General features: G+C 55.0%; 1 protein-coding gene across 1 annotated transcript; it reads right to left on the reverse strand.

The window, feature by feature from the left end:
- Window positions 1-3,262: 3,262 nt before the first annotated feature.
- MED16 (mediator complex subunit 16) lies at window positions 3,263-19,669 on the reverse strand. Its single transcript, XM_014540056.1, has 13 exons — window positions 18,671-19,669; window positions 17,248-17,394; window positions 14,493-14,947; window positions 13,626-13,731; window positions 11,308-11,463; window positions 10,357-10,568; window positions 9,603-9,809; window positions 8,010-8,220; window positions 7,387-7,520; window positions 7,111-7,303; window positions 6,508-6,724; window positions 4,290-4,373; window positions 3,263-3,686 (listed from the first exon to the last, which is right to left on the reverse strand). The coding sequence occupies exons 1-13, from the start codon at window positions 18,801-18,803 to the stop codon at window positions 3,560-3,562; spliced, it is 2,382 nt and encodes a 793-aa protein (XP_014395542.1). The 5' UTR covers window positions 18,804-19,669; the 3' UTR covers window positions 3,263-3,559.
- Between the last annotated feature and the right edge of the window lie 382 nt (window positions 19,670-20,051).

The following is a 20,051-nucleotide window of genomic DNA, read 5'->3' on the forward strand; positions in this document are numbered from 1 at the left end:
GCCAAGGGCATGTACTTTGGTTGCGGGCACATCCCCAGTAGGAGGTGTGCAAGAGGCAGCTGATCGATGTTTCTAACTCTCTATCCCTCTCTCTTCCTTTCTGTAAAAAAATCAATAAAATATTTTTTTTTAAAAAGAAAGTATTCACTGTTCATCTGAAATTCACATTTACTGGGCATCCTGCCTTTTATCTGACAACACTGGTGGGGGTTACAGATGGACTGCTCCCTGTCCAGGGGCTGATGACTGATGAAGCTGGGCCAGGCTTCCTCCACCTGGAGGGTGGGATGGGGAGAGGTGAAAGGGGGTGCAGCCTTGGGGGGGTCTTAGGAGGTTCACCCCCATCCTGTGGTCAATGGGAGCCACAGAAGGTTCCAGAGATGTTTGGGAGGAGGAGGTGGGTTGTGAGTAGAGGAAGGCTGGAGGCCTGGGAGCACCGTGGACACCAAATCGAGAAGGGATGAGTATCTTCCAAACCCAAGGCACAGGCTCCAGCCTCGCAGCCGCTGTGGCCCTGGTTTCCTCGTCCATAACCAGGCCCAGGGCCGCTGGCCCTAAGGAGGCTGAGGATTTGGTGCACAGAGAACACTTGCAGCCTGACGGGCTGAACAGCTCTTCCTGCTACAGTCACACTGTCATTGTCGACCCCAGAGGCAGGAACCATGAACTGTGTGAACTGGGCATCCCGATGACTCCAGGTGGGGGACAGGTTGGGGGGCAACAGGACATCTTAATCTGCAGATGCTCCCCCCCATGGCAGGCAGGCTACCCCATGTGCCCCCCATTAGCCAATGCTCCCGGGCAGCCTGGCACGTTTTGCCCACTAGGCCCGCAGAGCAAGTTACGAGGTGTTCTGGTGGCCGCTGCAAAACAGACCCCCTGGACTTACTGACATGGAGCCCCTACGTCACTTGTGCTCAGCTTCTGCGGGTTGGGAATCGGGAGGCAGGTGGCTTGCCCCTCCTCCACCCCGTCCAGGTGACCTGGGGTCACGTGCAGGCGTCTTCACTCCCCTTGGGTCCGGGCGGGGGAGACTCTGAGTAGGTACATGGCCAAATGAGGTGCAGATGACAGGACAGTAAAAGGACTCCACCCACCTCAACACGCAGATGGCACCGAAGTGGAGTCACGGGTGAGGTTTGGGTGGGACAGACCCGGGGAAACACCTTTGGGAGGGAAGGCCAGTTGTTCCTACTTCCCAAACAGCCATGAATCTGCTCCTAATTCTGAGTTAGAACAAGTGATTTACAGACATTTCCTCCACTGGCTCATGATGGCTCCGTCCCTCGGGCGGTGACCCCTCAGCCAGGTGTGCCTCCCCCAGAGAACTGCCCTGGGGGATCCCCATTTCACTGAGGGCAGTGGGGAGTGATGGCCAGCAGCCCTCACCTGGCCAAGGGCCAGCTTCCCCCTCCCTTCCCGCTGCTGGCTCAGAGCTCCAAGTCCCTGTGGAGAGCACCAGCTAGACCACACTGGTCACACTTAGGACTAGACACTGTCTGAGTCCTGTAGCCATGGGTAGGCGGGTTTTCAACATGTCCCCAGCCCAGGTAAGGGGCTCCCTGAGCTCCCACCATCCTGAGAGGCCAAAAAGCGCCTGTGCAGTGTTGAAGGCATTACCTCCTGTGGGGTGCCCACCCGGCCTGCTTCCCTTGAGCTTCCAGAAGAAAAACATGAGAACCAATTACCACTAAGGCAGGCCACTGCATCTTCCTCGGGGGGCTGGGGAGGGGAGGGGACATAATCAGAGGAAGTGCCTGCTGGTGGCAGGGAATGGGAACCTGAGCAGCTCTGGGTTGGAGGCTGGGAGGGAGAGACAAATACAGAGCAAGAAGAGAGACACACACTCAAAGACAGACGAGGCAGACACCCACCCTCCTACAGAGAAACAGGGCAGGCCAGGCACAGTCCTTACCCTCACCAGCCTGCTGCTCCCTTCGGGACCCCTGTGCTGGCATACACTAGGCGCTCCATAAATGCTGACAGAGCAAGAGAGCACACATATGGGCACATAGAGACAGAACTGCCCAGAAACACGATGGGGGAGGGGAAGCCAGGATTGGGTGGGACTTGGGGGGCGCTGCTGGGTGATGCCCACCACATGGCCAAGCACCTGCCACCCTATACAGCTGAACGTTTACTGGGCCACCTGGGTCAGAGCCACTTGCATGAGCAGGTACAACATCGGTAGATACAGGTGAGGAAACTGAGGAAAATGCCTGGCTGGTGTTACCAGCAGCAACCGCTGGACACCCAATAGGTTCAAGTGGGACATTTTATTATTTTTTAAAATGTTTTTAGAGAGAGAGGAGAGGGAGAGAGAAAGAAACACGAGTCAGCTGTTTCCTGCATACCAGGGATTGAGCCTGCAACCTGGGAATCGAACCTGCAACCTTTTGGTCCATGGGATGACACTCAACCAACTGAGCCACAACAGCCAGGGCTCACATAGGACGTTTTAAAGGCCCAACATTCAAAATGCCCTGGACCCTCTGAACTATGACCAGGGGCATCTGGGAGTTGGGGAGCCCAAGGGTCTGGAAGTCGGGGAAGTTGGCACCTGAGCCACAAGACGTGGGCAGACCTAGGTCTGTCTCAGCACACGGCATGGATAGAGGCCAGCTGTGAAACGGCCCCACTTCCTGGGATGCACCATTACCAGGGGTGGGCAAACTTTTTTTTTTTTTAAATATATTTTATTGATTTTTTACAGAGAGAAAGGGAGAGGGATAGAGAGTTAGAAACATCGATCAGCTGCCTCCTGCACACTCCCCACTGGGGATGTGCCTGCAACCAAGGTACATGCCCCTGACCGGAATCGAGCTGTTTCCTGCATACCAGGGATTGAGCCTGCAACCTAGGAATCGAACCTGCAACCTTTTGGTCCATGGGATGACACTCAACCAACTGAGCCACAACAGCCAGGGCTCACATAGGACGTTTTAAAGGCCCAACATTCAAAATGCCCTGGACCCTCTGAACTATGACCAGGGGCATCTGGGAGTTGGGGAGCCCAAGGGTCTGGAAGTCGGGGAAGTTGGCACCTGAGCCACAAGACGTGGGCAGACCTAGGTCTGTCTCAGCACACGGCATGGATAGAGCCAGCTGTGAAAGGCCCCACTTCCTGGGATGCACCATTAGGTTCCAAGAGAGAGAAAGTGGAGCCCCTGGGCACCAACCTGAGGCTTCAGGCCATGTCCTCACCTGCCCCACCCCCCTCATCAGGCTTGGCTGATGAGGCTCCAAAAGCCACACTTGAGAATGACTAGTTAAAAAAAATTTATTGATTTTTAGAGGGAGAGAAACATCGACTGTTATTCCACTTACGCGTTCCTTGGCTAATTCGTGTATGTGCCCTGACTAGGGACTCAACCCCCGACCTTGCTGTGTGGGGACCACGCTCTAACCAGCTGAGCTACCTGGCCAGGGCCACGGATGACCATTTTTTAATGCACGAATAAAGGTCCTGCGTGTGTGGAATGCTGTCACTGGCGAAGGGACAGAATCACCTTCCTATAAAATCCATCAGGAATCTATTTACAGGGCTTGGGGGCCCCAGTCAAGGGCAGCTGAGGGGCATCCGCCGCCAGAGCCCCCCACACAGGCAGTTCTTGATCCAGCGCTGTTCCCATTGTTTGACAGCTGTTGTCTTGTTGGGCGACTTGAGCATGGTCACACAGCCACACCTGCAGACAGACGTGGGTGGTAGCGTGTGCTGGCAGGGCCCTCTCTCACCTGCCACGGGGCCCTTGCACATGCTGTTCCCCCACCAGGAATACTATTCCATGCACTACCCTCCACACTGAGCTAACTCTTCCACATCCTCCCGTCCAAGTTCAGGCATTGCCCCTTCACCTCCCTGAGTGAACGAGGCCAGGGTAGGGATTCGTCCTGGCTTAGACACCGCCTAGTGGTGTGACCTGCGAGTCAGAACCTGTGTCTGGGATCAGGTGGCAGCAATCAGGGCCACGTTTGCAAAGGGCCAGCGCAGGGCCCAGGCCTCATAGTGCTGTGGTTGCACCTTCATTCCTGCACTTGAGTTACTAGGAGCTCTGCAAGGGCTGTGTGGTCGGTCACCTGACCACCATCATGCCCAGGAAAGGAAGCCCAGGACCTCCCGAGGCAGTTCGTCTGTTACAGAAACCGCCTGGTGTGCCCTCTCGACAGCCCCACACGTGGGGAAAGTGAAGTTCACAGAATGGAAACCTCTCACCCTGTGGTCACTTGGTGGCAGAGTGGGGACAGTGTTTGCCGCAGGACTGACAAAGGGTCCATAGTGGGTGGCTCACCTCGTACAGGCCTTGCACTCCTCCGTGGGGTGGGCTCCCAAGTGCAGCCGCCGCAGGTGGTCAATCTTGGGCTGGCCCGTTGCCCTGGAAGATGAGAGGGGAGAACAAACGGGATCAGGCCTCCAATCCCACAACACACAGAGAGATGCAGGCAAATGTGCACACATGTGAACACAGATGCATGCACACATGACACACCCACTGTGGCAAAACACAAGGGAGTGTGTGCGTGTACATGTGCATCTACACTCCCTCTACACACAGACACCCTGGATGACACCAGAGAACCTGGCAGTAGGAGCTTCTGCAAGAGTGGACCTGGTGGCTGGGGCGGGACAGTTGGTTATATTCGTTTAAAACATGTTTGGAAGTGTGAACACAGATGCATGCACACACGACACACCCACTGTGGCAAAACACAAGGGAGTGTGTGTATGTAGGTGTGCATCTACACTCCCTCAACACACAGACACCCTGCAGGGACGGTGCCGGATGATACCAGAGAACCTGGCAGTAGGAGCTTCTGCAGGAGTGGACCTGGTGGCTGGGGCAGGACAGTTGGTTATATTCGTTTAAAACATGTTTGGAAGTTTCCAGAACAAAGGGTTTAAAACCTCCCTGCAACCAGCACACTCATTCACAGAGTCTTTTCTGAACCGCCAAAAAGAGGGAAGCCTGCGATTCATCAGGGTGTGTCCTACCATGACCCAGGAAAGGAAATGCAGGGAGGTCCCAGAGCTGGGACCACAGGGTGTGAATGGTATTTCTTTTATTCACCTGTTTTATTTTTTTTTATCTTCACCCAAGGATATGTTTATTGATTTTTTTAGAGATGAAGGGAGAGAGAGAAAGAGAAACATCAAGTAGTTACCTCCAACCAGGGATTGAGCACACAACCTAGGTTATGTGCCCTGACCGAGAATTGAACCCGCAACCTTCTGGTGTACAGGATGGCACTCCAGCCAACTGAGCCTCCCAGCCAGGGCTTACTCATGTTTTCTGAAACTTCCAAAGTAACAGCATACTTGGGGAGGTCATGTGTGTTTCTCCATCCAATGAGCACTGAGCAGGGGTGGGAGCCTGATGGGTCCCCGTGCAGATGGTGGCCCAGGGTTACAGGGTTCCTGGTTGTAACCCTGGCTCAGTGACTGCACCTTTTATTTATTTTCGTTTTTTGTTTAATTGATTTTTATAGAGAGGGTAGGAGAGGGAGAGGGAGAAACAATGATGTGAGAACGTAACATTGCTTGGCTGCTTCCTGCACGCCCCCTACCAAGGATTGAACCAGCAACCTTTTGGTGCATGGGACGATGCCTAACCAACCGAGCCACACCAGCCAGGGCGTGATTGAACCTTTTTGAGCTGTTGACTCCTCTGTAAGATGGGGACAACCCACCCCCGCCGTCCCCCCAAGTACTGTGGGCAGTAAAGGATTAACTTAGCAGGCTTGGGCGATCAGACCCCTGTTCCCAAAGACAGGGTTGGTCCTTGGCCGCATGAGTTCCTCTCAGCCCAGTGAAGGTCCTGTCTGACTTAGTGTTTATCGGGGCCGGGGGCCAGGCCAGATGTGCTTTATGGTGGGGGGCTCAGGCCACGTATCAGCGTGACCTCTGCAGAGGCTGGAGCCCAAGTAACCACGGTCAGCCATGTGGGCACTGCATGCAACAGGTGACAGACCAGGGGGAGGACTCATGGATACCCGAGTGCACAAATCAGTGAAGACTGAGGTGATGGCCCTAGCCAGTTTGGCTTAGTGGATAGAGGGTTGGCCTGTGGACTGAAGGGTCCTTGGTTCAATTCCGGTCAAGGGCACATGCCAAGGTTGCGGACTCAATCCCCAGTAGGGGGTGTGCAGGAGGCAGCTGATCAATGATTCTCTCTCATCATTGTTGTTTCTATCTCTCTTTCCCTCTTCTTTCCTCTCCTCTGAAATTAAAATTAAAAAAAAATAAAGATAAAAAAAAGACTGAGGTGATGGTGGAGGGAAGTGACGGACACTAGGAGGTGGCGGGGGGGATTCACTGCCTAAGCTAGGGACCTCTCCCAGGGACAGCATTTAGGTCAAGGTCAGAAGGAAGCAGCAGGCACAGCACAGCAGCCCTGAGGCAGAAGCGTGAAGGAGTCAGGTAGGTTCAGTGGGGGGGACGACAGGGACGGGGGACACACACACAACCCTCCGGAAAGAATATGCAAAGGGCCCGAGGCAGAGGGCACCCACCTGATAAGGCCATCCAGCTGCAAGGTGGTGGCGCTGCCAGGGAGAATGGGAGCCTTGCCGAAGTGCAGACGCAGGGGCTGCTTGGGCTGCAGGCGGCTGACCAGGCCGTCACTGACGGGCAGCCAGTCCAAGCTGGGAATGAGCAGCTGGCTGGGCAGCAGGCAGCACTCATCAACGAGGGTCTCGTCTGGCTCACTTGTGGGGCCCTCATCACGGCCTGCGGAGGGACCATGGGGATGGTGTGGTCAGCTTAGCGCTCAGGGCCCAGCTCTGACCTGACTTTCTGAGTTGTCCTGGAAGCTCCTCCCCTTCTCTGTAAAACGGGAACCCAACCATTCATTTGAAAAACATTCAGTGAGCACTGGGTGCCTTCCTAGGAACGGGGCTGCAAGAACAACAGAAATGTAACCTGGTGACTCGAGACAAGCCACTAGGTGCCTAATAACAGCTGTTTAATGAGCACCCACCCCGTGCTTGGACCTGTGCTGGGTGCTGGGTGAACAGTAGAGACCAACACAGAGCTGGTTCGATTTGTGGAAGTTTATATGCTGGTGGGGGGGACTCAGCTAGGGTTATGTGTTGGTGGGGGGCTTGGAATCTCACAGCAAATCCAGAGCTTGGTGAGCAGGCGGAAGAGCAGGGACATGCTGTCCTGAGTGTCAGAGGTGGCTGTGTACACGGGCAGGCAGCTGGGCTTCAGCAGGCCCCAGATGCGGATGACGACCATCAGCTCCCGCAGCATGCCGAGCGAGGTGCCGTCCCGCAGGAAGCTATGCCCAGGCCGCAGAGGGGCGCCCTGTAGGAAAAGGCACTCAGGCTGTGCATTTAAATGTGTGCCACACCCTGTGACCTCCACGGGTCCTGGGGGAGGGGGCACACCTGGTTGGGCAGGCTGGCCAGCAGGTAGAGCACGAAGTCGCCCACCCATTGCAGGAGCTGCTGCAGGGCCTGAAGTGTGTTCATGTCCAGGACAAACTCCTCTGTTTTGAGGTTGATCATGACCTTGTCGATATCTGGAAGGGGAGGGTGGTCAGGTGGCTGGGCCCCACCGTGCACAGGGACCAACCCTGCTTTGCACCGTGGCCTCTTATTACCCACCAGCACCTGATGTGAGCTGGGCCTGACGAGGTCAACCCAACACTGAACAAGCAAGTGGACAAGATGCTGAGCTGAGGAGCTTGGAGGAAAGGGCTGGACCTAGAGCAACAGTGTCCACTGCCAGCTCTCGGGACAACCAGTGTCCCTCAGGCCAACCTGCACTGGGCCCCTTGCAGCTCCTTCCCAGCATGACTCATCTTTGGTTCCCTTCTGGTGAACATCTGTCCCCAGCTCCAGGCCAACCCCGAGGGCCAAGGCCTCCCCTTCCTTCAGTTACCACCCCCATGCTTGGCACAGTCAGCTCCCAGCGGACAGTGTGCGGGTGGGATTTAGCACATTCCCGTGCACAACTGTGCATGTGCAGCAGCTCTCAGGGTGGCCTGCTGGGTGGGGGCAGGACCCACCAACATCTGTGATCTTGGCGCAGATCTCGGTCAGCCGGTCGCCGGGACTTTTGTCGGGGGTGTTGAGGATGTGTGGGCGCAGCAAGGACTTGAGAGTGGAGCTGATGGCGATGAGAAAGAGCTTGGCGTGGTAGTCGCACACGAGGGTCACGGTGCAGGGCGACAGCTTGCAGAGCGAAGCCTTCATGGCCAGGATCCGGGTGGAGAGGACCTGGGGGTGGACAGCGTGAGGAAGTCACTTTGCCAGTGTGTAGCTGGGCTGGGCAAGCTGAGACAACCTGTATCATGTCTCTGTGCCCCACCTCCTTATGGCAGAATCAGAAAAGAGAACCTATCTCACAGAATGGGGAGGGTGTCAACCTGGGAGTGGCCCTGCCCCCAGGGGACACTGGGCCTCCTCTGGGGACATCTGTAGTGTCACACTGGGGGTGTTCCTGGCATTGAGTGGGTGGGGGCTGCTCAACACCCCACTGTGCCCAGGACGGTTCCTCCACCGCTGACCTGGCCCAGATGTCAGCGGTGCTGAGGGAAGACCTGGTCTCATGCGATGGGTGAATGCACGAAAGTATTAAAATGCTCTAGGTTACTGCCCATAAGCAGTGATTTTTTTTTAATCCAAAATGTGTTTATTGGGATGGTCTCCCACTCATCTTGATCGGGATGGGTGAATGCGCGAAAAGTATTAAAATGCTTTAGGTCACCGCCCATAAGCAGTGATTTTTTTTTTTTTAATCCAAATGTGTTTATTGGGATGGTCTCCCACTCATCTTGATTTGAGGGGCTTTTAGTGCTGCTTCCTTCGGAAGGAGCAGCCTCTGTAAGCCTTGCTTTTCCTCCTATTAGCTGACAGAGGACAATGGAGCAACCAACGTACAAAACTACCGTTTGTGCCTGGCTACAGACGGGGTGACTCTATAGCATCCTGGGCATTTTACACCCATGAAGTAGGAACGGGGGCTCTGCACCAGCCGCTCCTCTCGTGTTTCCCCTTCCCCTCTACTGGAGAGGGAGGAGGAGATCCTCAGCGAGAGGCAGACTGTCGTGGGAGGTCGTCACCGCCGGAAAAGGCAGCAGTGATTTTATTTCCACCGTGATCAGCGCTGACCCTCTGCTGCACCCTCACATCCACCCCAATAATCTCACTCAGGTCCTCTCAGGCTGCTCTTATGAAGGGGACCTTTCCCACGTCACTGTCTTACTGGTCACTGCTGGCAGAGGAAAGCTACCGCCTCTGAGACTGTTCTCTGCAGCCTCCCTGCTGAACTTGCACTGGAGTTCAGGGCCCCTCGAGGTGCTTGTGGTTTCACAGGCACACACTCTTGTCTCCTGGTCACTGTTCCCTCTTCCTTTCTGATCTCTAAGGCTGTTTATTGCTCCTATCTCATGAGGAACCCCCACTCCGCATGCACGCACACGCGTGCACTCCAAGCTGTTTGAGAAGAAAGCCCCCACTGGCAGCAGAGGCGGTGGCCCCAGGGGTTCACGTGTCACCTACAGGGCTCTGACTTCCTACAGAAATCTCTCCAGATGAAGGACTAGGCAAGAAGGGAGGGGGCATCCTCTGTCGGGTGATGGCACGTGGCCCCAGACTACCTGCTGAAGGGCAGCTTTCTGGCGCGTGTACTCCTCGTGCAGCCGCTCCACCAGGCTCTGCACCATGGTGGGCTGCACGTGCAGCAGGATGTCCCACCAGTCATAGCCAGTCACCATGCAGTACTCCAGCAGGAAAAGCAGGTGCCGCAGGGCCAGGTTCACATCCAGCGTGTGGCCCATGGAGGGCGAGATGCGCAGCATGCTCAGCTGTGGGAGAGGGAACGGCAGGTGAGGCCACAGAGGGAACGCTCGGTGGCTGAGGATCCTCGCTCACCTAAGGCTCCGGGCACCATGTCCCTCCAAGGGCTGATGGTCCTGCTGCTGTGGGGGCAGTCGGAGCCTGGTGTGTGGAAGTGTTAATGGGCTTGAGGGAGCTGTGCAGTGCTTCCCAAAAACGGCCCAAGAGGCCACCCTATACCCACAGGCACATTTGGAGTTACTGGAGCCTTCATTTAGGCTCCATGATGAACACAAACCCATGTGGGAGGGGGCGTGGGGATCCCTCCAGACACAGACATAGTTCCCCAGGGAAGCTGAGCACCTCACACAAGACAGGCCTGTGGACGGCAGATGGCCCCTAAATGCAGGTGCTGAGGAAATGAACCAGGAGTCAGGTAGACACCAAAACAAATGGCAGGCGCCCGACATGACTACACGGAGCCCATTTCCTCCAGGACGGCCAGGGGGAGGGGGAGGATGCTCCCCGCCACACACACTAAGTGGGCAGCTTTGGAGCACCTGGGACAGCGCTTACCTTCCCATGGTTGTCAATGCCCACGAGGGCCAGGGAGGTCCAGGACAGCTGCATGGCCTTGAAGTGGACGGTGGGGCCCGTGGTCCGAGGGCGCTTGATTGCTGGCTCATCCATGGAGCGCGGAGCTGTGGAGCTGAAGAAGATGGCCATGGTCTGCAGTGACAGCCGGTGCACGATGTGGACGCTACCGTCATGGAAGGCCAGGGCTAGCCCTAGGGGCAGGGCACATGCAGGGTCAGGGGCAGGAAGGGCCTAGGACAGGCCCATGGGCAGCTGTGGGGCTGCCCAGTTCTGAACAATAGGAAGTGACTACTCTGGGGACGGGTGAGCCCCAAGCCACAAAGGGCTCACCACCCATGTCTGGCTGGCTGCCCCCATGGCCATTACCCGCTCCTCCTTTGCTAACAGCCTATGAGAGTCAGTGGAGCAAGCACTGCCAGCTCAGGCTGCATGTCCCCGGCCCCCTTGCAGCTGGCACTGTCTTAGCTGATGTGAGCAAGTGCACAACTCCCAGGGGGACAAAGTGGAGGGGACAAGGAACACGAAGGGCCTCATAGCAGGAGCAGAGGTCAGTAAGGTCAGGGGCTCCTCAAGCCCAAAGCTTGTAATGAACGTGTAACAGGGCTGGGCTGACCATTAGCCATCCCAGTGCTTCCCGCCTGATTCGCTCACAGTCACAGGCTCCAGGGACTGAACCCAGGATCAGCGTCTCAGCGGCTACAAGGGAGTGCTGCTTATCTGCAAAGTTTGCCCCCAAGTTTCCAACCTCTGCCTTATTGATTTCTAACTACCCTTTATCAGCTAAAGAAGCAGCTTTTCATCCAGCCTCATAGCCCTTTGAGCTCGTCTGATCCTGAAAGTGGGGCCACCTCCTCGCTGGGAACTGACTTGAAGCCAGAGGCAACTCTCCCAGCTTTAAGACCCAAGATCCGAGCTCCGAGACCACCATACCAAGGCCAGGGTAGAACTGCGTGTCGCTGGCCACCTTCAGGTCAGTGTTGGTGAGCGAGATGGGCAGCTTGGGTAGTGCCACGGCAGACACTCGATCCAAGTCGTTGGTGGCTGACAGGATCCGCCATTTGAGAATCATGGGCTGCTTGTCGCCAACTGAAAAGGGGGCAGGGACACAGGACAGCAATGGAATGAAGACAAGACAAACACCACAATGGGGGGCCCTGACATTGGCCAAGTCCCCTTCTCTGATCCACGGCCTGTCCCCCACAGGGGCCCTACCCCAGCCCTGGCCACCCAGTACATCATGTCCCAGCCAGGCGGTTGGTGCAGGACGGGTATATGACCCAAGGTGGCCGACAGAACTCAATCCTGGGACTTCCTGGGGACGGGGAGGAGGCATCCTTCAGGAAGCTGTCAGCTGGTGGTAGTGGGTGCCCACTTGATGGACCCAACACACCGAGAAGGGGGACACCACCCTCCATATCCTGCCGCCACACAAACCCCCAAATTCCCCTCATAACTCAGCCAGCTTAGGTTTGGTTTTGTCCCTTATGACCTAAGAGATCCTAGGTAGGACCCCATCTCTCCCCATCAGATAAGATGCACCCCTTCCTGCACCCACACCCTCAGGGTGATGAGGAAGCCCCTGCCCCAAGAAGTGGACTGATTTCTGTGAATCTGGGCTTGGCCAGTGGGCGCTGGTGAACATGATATGAGTAAAGGATCAAACAGTGCTTGTACCCAGGACACTGAGGTGAGCAGACTGGGCCGGGGATGTGCGCCATGGGAGGATGGGCCCAGCTGGTGGGCAGCAGCCTGAGCCCGGAGGCTGATGGCAGGCACATGGAACCAAGCAGGTACAGCGGGTGACCCAGCCTAGAATAATATGGCCTGTGGTTTTTTGTTGCTATTTTTATTTTTTTTAATCCTCACCTGAAAATATTTTTTCCATTGATTTTTAGAGTGGAAGGGGGGGAGGAGCGGGAGAAAGGGAAGAAAAAGAGAGAGAGATTGACATGAGAGAGATACATGGATTGGTTGCCTCCCACACACATCCCAACTGGGGCGGGGGATTGAACATGCAACCCAAGTAAGTGCCCTTGACCGGGATTCGAACCCACGACCCTTCAGTCCATGGGCCAACACTATAAACACTGAGCCAAACCGGCCAGGGCTGGGCTGTGGTTTGTTACTGACTGTCAGAGGGCTCATCTCTGCCACCATCTATGTCCAGATTTGTGCACCAGGTGGCTCCTCACGGTTTATAAACTTGCTGTAAACCCAGTAAGGGACTCTTGGCAAATGCTGCCCCCTCAGGGGAAGATGAAGCCCAGAGAGGTTAGAGTGGGTTTCAGTATCTGGCATGGAAGACACTAGAGTGTCAAGGTAACAACCACAGCAGAGTTCCAGGGAGGGTTTGTGGGCTGGGAACAGTGCCCAGCATTTAAACCCTTCCTGCCCCCCCCCCCGCCCCCCACTGGTGCACATGGAGGCACTAATGCAGCCCTGCCTGCCCCCTGTGGGGCCACCAGCCACATCTAAAAGCTCCCGGGATGCTTGTCCAGGGACAGGGCAATGTGGCCCTCTTCAAGTTAATTACTCTGCAGCCACAATAGACAGCTTATGTAACCGCCTTGAGCAGCGAATGGAGCCTCAAGGGGCCTCTTGACACAGCTTCATTAGCGGCTTTTGTTTAGCAGCACCCCGCCCCCAACATCCAACTACCCCAGAGCCCATTAGCACTAATCAGCAAAGAGCAGAGCTTTCTTTCTCCAGGAAAACATCTGCATCTGTGTCTCAGGGCAGGGTTTACCCCCCACAGCCCACCATCAGGGGTTGAAAACCAGTAGCTTTTCCAGCTTCCCACTGACTTCAGGCCTGGCCAGGCCAGTGTGTTCCAGGGTCTGTACTGAGGAGGGGGTGCCCGTCTTGGGGCCATCCTGAGCCATGGGGTCTCCCCATGGGTGAAAGGATCGGGGAGAGGGAGGTGAGACTGTAGGCTTGTTCTTGGTAAACTCAGTTAAGCCCTCCAGCCTCCGTTTCCTCACTCTAAACCAGGGTTTGTGCACGATTCCATGGCTTTTGGGATTAAGTGCCGCCCTGCAGCCAATCCCCCCTTGCTGAGCTGGTTCAGCTCCTGGCTTTGTGCCCAGGACTTTTGCTCTGCTCTTCCTCCACCAACCCTACACGCCCTACAGGTTTCAGGGTGAGGTGGCAGGGCTGCCTGCGGGGTGACTACGAGTAAGGACTTCACCTCTCTGCGCCCAAGTTTCCCCAATTTAAGTCAAATGCCCAGCCCCACCAAGGTGACTCACCTACAGGAGAGATCTGCTGGAAGATGTTGTTCACGGGGAGCCCCTCCTTCCGCAGGGACCAGCACTCCACGATGCTGCTTGTCTGGCTGGAAGCGCACAAGAGCACCTGGAGGACAATGGGTGGCTGGAGGCAGCGGCGGCACCTTGGCCTTTCACACCTTATGGGAGGCCCTCACTCCAACCCAGGCTCAGGTGCTGCCTGCCTGATCTAGCTACGGCCCCTCCCTAGGCCTGTGTCTCCTCAGTTGCTCACACTGGCCCTGGCCTCACAGCCAGTGTGGACTCGGATCCAGGCCTACCTATCCCCACTCCACTGGAACAGCACACATCACCCCATGGTGCCCTCCCTGCTACTTGGGGCCTGACTGCTGCATTGTTATGATGGGGACATAGTGACTAGTGGGGTCAACTGAACAACAGCCTCACAGATATTCTTGTCCTGGTCTCAGGACCTGTGGACATGTCACCTCACATGATATAGTGGGGTCAACTGAACAACAGCCTCACAGATTGGTCTCAGGACCTGTGGACATGTCACCTCACATGATAAAAGGCCTCTGAGTTAGGGACGATTCTGGATTCCCTGCGGAGCCCAGTGTCATCACAGAGTCCTCACATGAGAGGCAGAAGGGTCAGAGATGGTAGAGGCTGTGCTGCTGACTGTGACAATGGAGGAAGGTGCCAAGAACCAGGGAGACAGCCTCTCTAGAAGCTGGAAAAGGCTGGAAACGGTTTTCTTTGGAGCCTCTGGAAGGACCAGCCCTGCCTACACCTGGGTTTGGCTCCGTGTGACCCATGTTGGACTCCCGATGCAGGACTGGAAATAAGAAATATGTGGCACTGTAGCCGCATCCCAGGTGGCCTCACCTGCTCAGACATGTCTCGGGCCAGGAATTTGAGGTGGGTGATGGCGGGGAACTTGTCCTTGCGGTTGAGGTCGGTGGTACAGCGCATGAAGAGCGAGGGCAGGATCTCGGTGTCGATGCGACACTTCTCGCTAACCACACTCACGCACACCTTGTAGAACTGCACGGGGGAGGCGCTGCTGCCATCCGCCGTGGCCACCACAATGTTGCCGCCACCCGTGAAGGCAATGTCGGCCAGGGCAACACGGCCACGCAGCCGGCACAGGCTCTCCGTCGATGTCAGCACCTGCCCGCTGGGCTTCAGTAGGGACACAGTGACCAGGCCGCTGACTGTCACTGCGATCCAGCCCTCCATGGGCTTGCCCCCAAACAGAGTGAGCGACGGTGAGAACTTGACTCGGGAGAACTTCTCCCCGAAGCTGGAGGCACCTGACTGCAGGGGAGTGAGCGAGGGTTCTTAGTATTGGTTCCACCCCCACCTAGGGCATGAGGAAAGATGCCCCATTGAGCTGTTAGGGGTCTGCCTCTTGTGACCCGACGACCCCCTTCTGGGAGTCACACCCACAGAAACAGAGGAACAATGAGGTAGAAGCTACAAAAGCTTGGACTTGAATTCAAATCCTGCCTCGGCCACTTGAGCACTCTGTCATATGGGCCTCTCTGACCCTCAGTTTCCTCATCTGTACTTCAGAAGACCCTGCTGAGAGTCAAATGACTGAATCCATGAAGGACAGGAGTCAGCAACCTTCTCCCGTAAGGAGCCAGACACTCAGTGTTTTTAGGCTTGCAGGCCAGGTGGCCTCTGCTGGTGCACTACTTGCTCTTTCTGAGTTTGTAGAAGCAGCTGCCAATAAGACTGTTCACAGAAACAGGTGGGGCTGCATTTGGCCCGTCGGCTGAGTGTGCAGACCCTGCATTAAGAATTCAGGAGGTACCATAAAACTACTGGCTGCTGCTGTTTTATTGCTATTTTATGTCAAATTAGGTTTAAGTTACGATTTATGTGCAACAAAATTCACTCTTTTTTTTAAGCATATGGTTCCATGGGTCTTGACAAACGTATTGTCATGGAAAACCACTAAAATCGTGACCAGAATCCACTCCCCTCAAAAGGGCCCTCATGGCCCTTAGCAGTCAGTCCCCATCCACCCTACCCTGGGTCCTGGTTGTGTCGTTGATTTTGCCTTTTCTAGAATTGTCCCTGAGTGGAACCAGTGTGCAGCCTGTAGGCCTGGTTTCTTTCACTCAGCATGACACTTTTAATCACTGAAGCAGCACTGAGCTGGAGGCTACACAGGGTTTCTCTAAGTGGCCTGAGAGCAGTGGCACACCCCTCTCCTGTGAGCCGGAACAGAATGCAGGTTCCTGGGCCCTTGACCTGTGCCAGGCCCCAGGCTGACTCCTCTCATGCATTCTCTCAATGAATCCTCACCATGACCCACCACCAACCCCATTTGATAATAAGCAAAGTGATGCATATAGGCATGAAGTCAGGATTTTAACTCAGGTTCCCTTTGATCTAGGAGGCTTCAGTCTTAACACATTGCGGACGATCACGAGAAATCTCACTTCATATTACACAGTGTTTTACAAAGTATCATACTTTAAAAAGATATTAGCTTGTAAAAACATGTAATAAGTAACTTCAAAGTGCAATCGGTATTTAAAGCGTGCCTTTAACAGTTATGTAAAACGTTTTTTATACTCGTTCAATAGAAACTTATCTGGCCACTGGGTAAAGCTAGCAATAAAACTACTGGTCTGCGATGGGTTAACTATGACACTGGGCTAAACCAGGGCATGGAGAGAGGAACTCTGGAATATTACTGAATCAAAGTGTGGACTGGGTTCTCAGGACAGTGTAATGGAAGACTCACTGAGGACAGCAGCCATCAGTTAAACAGGTGGCCCATTGAAAATACAAGTGCCAACTGACAGCTTGAGAAAAGGTATGAGCCAGGCCCCAGGTTCAAACACCAGAAGATGCCCTAGCCGGTCTGTCTCAGTGGATAGAGTGTCGGCCTGTGGGACTGAAGGGTCCCGGGTTCAATTCCAATCAAGGGCACATGCCCAGGCTGTGGGCTCAATCCCCAGTAGGGGGTGTGCAAGGAGGCAACTGATCAATGATTCTCTCCCATCATTGATGTTTCTCTCTCTCTCTCTCTCCCCCTTCCTCTGTGAAATAAATAAAAATATATATTTTAAAAACAACAACAGCCCTAGCCGGTTTGGCTCAGTGGATAGAGCATCGGCCTGCGGACTGAAAGGTCCCAGGTTCGATTCCGGTAAAGGGCATGTACCTTGGTTGCGGGCTCATCCCCAGTAGGGGGTGTGCAGGAGGCGGCTGATCAATGTTTCTCTCTCATCGATGTTCTAACTCTCTATCCCTCTCCCTTTCTCTCTGTAAAATATCAATAAAATATATTAAAAACAAACAAACAAAAAAAAACAACAACAACAGAAGATGCTGGTGCCTGTGTGGTACATCACAAATCCCCACCAAGGGCAAGGACTATTACCCGCAGTACTTCAAGGACCTGGGAGAAGCCGGCAAGCCGGCCGTGGAGCAGGGGAGTGGCACAAGGCATGATGCGGAAATGGCTCTGAACACAGGAACAGGAAAAGCAGTAGCCGCAAAGCCGTAAATCGAAGGTTCCAGTCCCAGCTCTGACTCTGGGAACAGGACCAAAGAAATACAGAACACATCTCCCTGGGATTCAGGGTCAAGTGTGAGCATCACCATAGTCTCCTTCAGCCACAGAGGACCCTACCAACCTTACCAGCCCCGCCCTCACCTGACTGGTCCCACTCGAGGCAGGTGATGGCTTCGCTGTGCTCAGAGCTGATGGAGTGCACGTCCCAGGGATGCTCCGTGTCCAGAATGTGGATCAGGCGGGTCAGGTCTGCAAGAGACAGGACGGGGCACAGTGAGTTCAGTGACAATGACGTGGCTCTGAAGTCATGGAGGAACCCAGCAAAAGTCTCACCCGAAGGGAAGTCATGGAGATGTTGCTAACTATCTATACAGCCTGGGGACTAATGAGGAACGGGCTTGTGCCCCCTCGGGAAAAAGAGCAGGCCTGTGAGTTTGCCACCAGTGTGTCTACGACCACGTGTTTTAGAGACCCAGAAAACAGAACAGGAAGAGAATGACCCCAAAATTCTAACAGTGTGCTTCTCCATGGAAGATAATAGGTGGTTCTCTTTATCCTAAATTTCTGTGCTTTTCTAAATTTCTCTAACAAGTGCTCATTACTCAAATGATGGAGAGAAGTCTGCGGTGGGCATGCACCTTACAGGCTTTCAAAAGTCACAAGTGACATGTGCCCTGGCCAGTGTGGCTCAGTTGTTGGGCATCATCCCATGCACCAAAAGGTTGCTGCTTCAATTCTCAATCAGGGCACATGCCCGGGTTGCGGGCTGAATCCTCAGTGGAGGGCATGCAGGAGGCAGCCGATCAATGCTTTGCTCTCACATCGGTGTTTCTCTCTTTCCCGCTCCCTTCCTCAAAATCAATAAAAACGTATGTTTTTTAAAAAGTGGTATGTAAGGTATGGAAAGTGAGACACAAATCTCCAACAAGCCTGAGTGTTGCGAGCTATCCTCAGTGGAGGGCATGCAGGAGGCAGCCGATCAATGCTTTGCTCTCACATCTTCCCGCTCCCTTCTTCAAAACCAGTAAAAACATGTTTTTTAAAAAGTGATATGTAAGGTAAGGAAAGTGAGACACAAATCTCCAACAAGCCTGAGTAAAATGCCCACCGTTCCCCCCTTCTATCCTGCAGGGGTGATCCCAGTGCCCGCCAGGCACCAGATGTAGGAGAGCACCATCACAGAGCCATCAGTTAAACTGGGTGGCTCACTGAGGAAAGCAGCCACCAGTTAAATGGGAGGTGGTTCACCGAGGAGAGCAAGCATCAGTTAAATAGACGGCTCACTTAGGATTGCAGCCATCAGTTAAATGCATGTGCCCTTGCACCCCTGAAAGGCTGGGGCCCTCACCACCCCCCAACTGTGAATGAGGAAGGACTGAAAGGGCCTGGACAGGTTGGAGGTGGCTACCAGGCAGGCTAGAGACATGGAGTCACCCATGCCAGGCACCATGGGAGCCAGGGGTATATAATGTGCGGGTAGGGGAGAAGAGGAAATGGGAGCTGGGCTGGAGGTGAAGGGGTGTACCCTGGTCATCATTCCGGAGGTCCGTGGTGAAAGCGATGAGGTTGCGGCAGGACCAGGCACAGGCCAGGGGCACTGACGGACAGTGGGTGCTCTTGGGCCACTTCTCCCACTCGCAGACATAAGCTAGATCCATTGTGCCCACCTGCCACAGGTCACACACTGAGAACAGTCACCTGAGGAAGAGAATGACCACCTGAAGGAGGAAGTGACAGGGAGGACTGGCTTGCCTTTGCCAAGTGCCTGCAGGGTGCTGAATGCCATGCTGGATGCTGGGTCACCCTGAGGAATGAAAAGGACCCAATACCTGCCCTTGGTTCTTACATGTGTGTGTCAGGGGGGAAGGCTGCATTTTAAACAGAGGGCAAGAGAGACCTCACCGGGGAAAAGACATGTGAGCATACGTGCAAGGGAACACACAGAGGCATGCAGATATCTGGGGAGGAGTACTGCAGGTGGAGGGAACAGCCAGTGCAAAGGCACAGAGGGTGGATGGAGCCTGGGGTGTTTAAGAAGGGGCCTGGTTATTGGAGTAAGGTGGGAGGCGACAGCAGGGTCCTGGCTTTCCCCTGCATGGCACAGAAGTCCCAGGAAGGCAGTGATTTCTTTGTATTTCAGGAGGACCCCTCTGCTGTCTGGAGGATGCAGCTGGGGATGGGGTGAGCTGACTGCACTGGTCCAGGTGAGCAGTGGAAACTGAGAGGAGGTCAGACCCTGGGTCTGTCTGTACGGAAGGGCACCGGTGGGGCTACCTCTGGCAGAGTTGGGGAGACAGGCTGGGGGGAGTCAGCAGTTTGTTTTTGGTGTGGACTTATGGATTGTAAGAATAACAATAACGGTGAACTTCTCCTCAGTGCTCTCTATGTGCCTGGCATCGTTTACGGGTTATTTCCTTTCACCATTACAAAAGCCCAGTGAAGTTCGTATGATAAACGCTTTTTTCAATCACATCACTCCCAGGTCCGAATTCTTCAGGCCCCGCCCCCAAAGCCCTTTCTCTTCCCCTTCAATCTGGCTTCCCAGACCCCGCACCCAATCTGCCTCCAGGCCCAGCCTGAACTCCTAGGCTTCGCCGCAGGGACTCCCCAACAATCCTTAGGTCCGCTCCCGAAGCCCTGCAGCCCCGACCTAACACCCTTGGCTTTCCAGACCCCGTCCCCACTTCGGGGCCCTCCAGGTTCCGCCGCCAAGTCTCCCCTACAACTCCAGGCCCAACCAGGGGCCACACGCAACCGCTAGGTCCCGCCCCCGAGCCCCCGCAACCTTTAAACTCCGCCCCCAATTCGTCCAGGACCCTCCCCAGAGAGAAACAATCCCTAGGCCCCGCTGCGATTCCCCCGCCACCATCCCCCGCCCGCGCCCGGCTGAGGACCCCGCTTCTGCA

The sequence above is a fragment of the Myotis brandtii genome, unplaced genomic scaffold (genome assembly GCF_000412655.1).
Source record: "Myotis brandtii unplaced genomic scaffold, ASM41265v1 scaffold236, whole genome shotgun sequence".
Lineage (NCBI taxonomy): Eukaryota > Metazoa > Chordata > Mammalia > Chiroptera > Vespertilionidae > Myotis > Myotis brandtii.

Excerpts from the sequence above, each read along its gene's own strand:
- MED16 (XM_014540056.1), bottom strand. The coding sequence starts at position 18,803 with ATGGATCTAGCTTATGTCTGCGAGTGGGAGAAGTGGCCCAAGAGCACC. Across the intron at positions 11,464-13,625 it reads CCAGCAGATCTCTCCTGTAG|TTGGCGACAAGCAGCCCATG; the intron begins GTGAGTCACCTT and ends CCCCCTTTTCAG. Across the intron at positions 7,521-8,009 it reads CGCCAAGATCACAGATGTTG|ATATCGACAAGGTCATGATC; the intron begins GTGGGTCCTGCC and ends CTCCCCTTCCAG.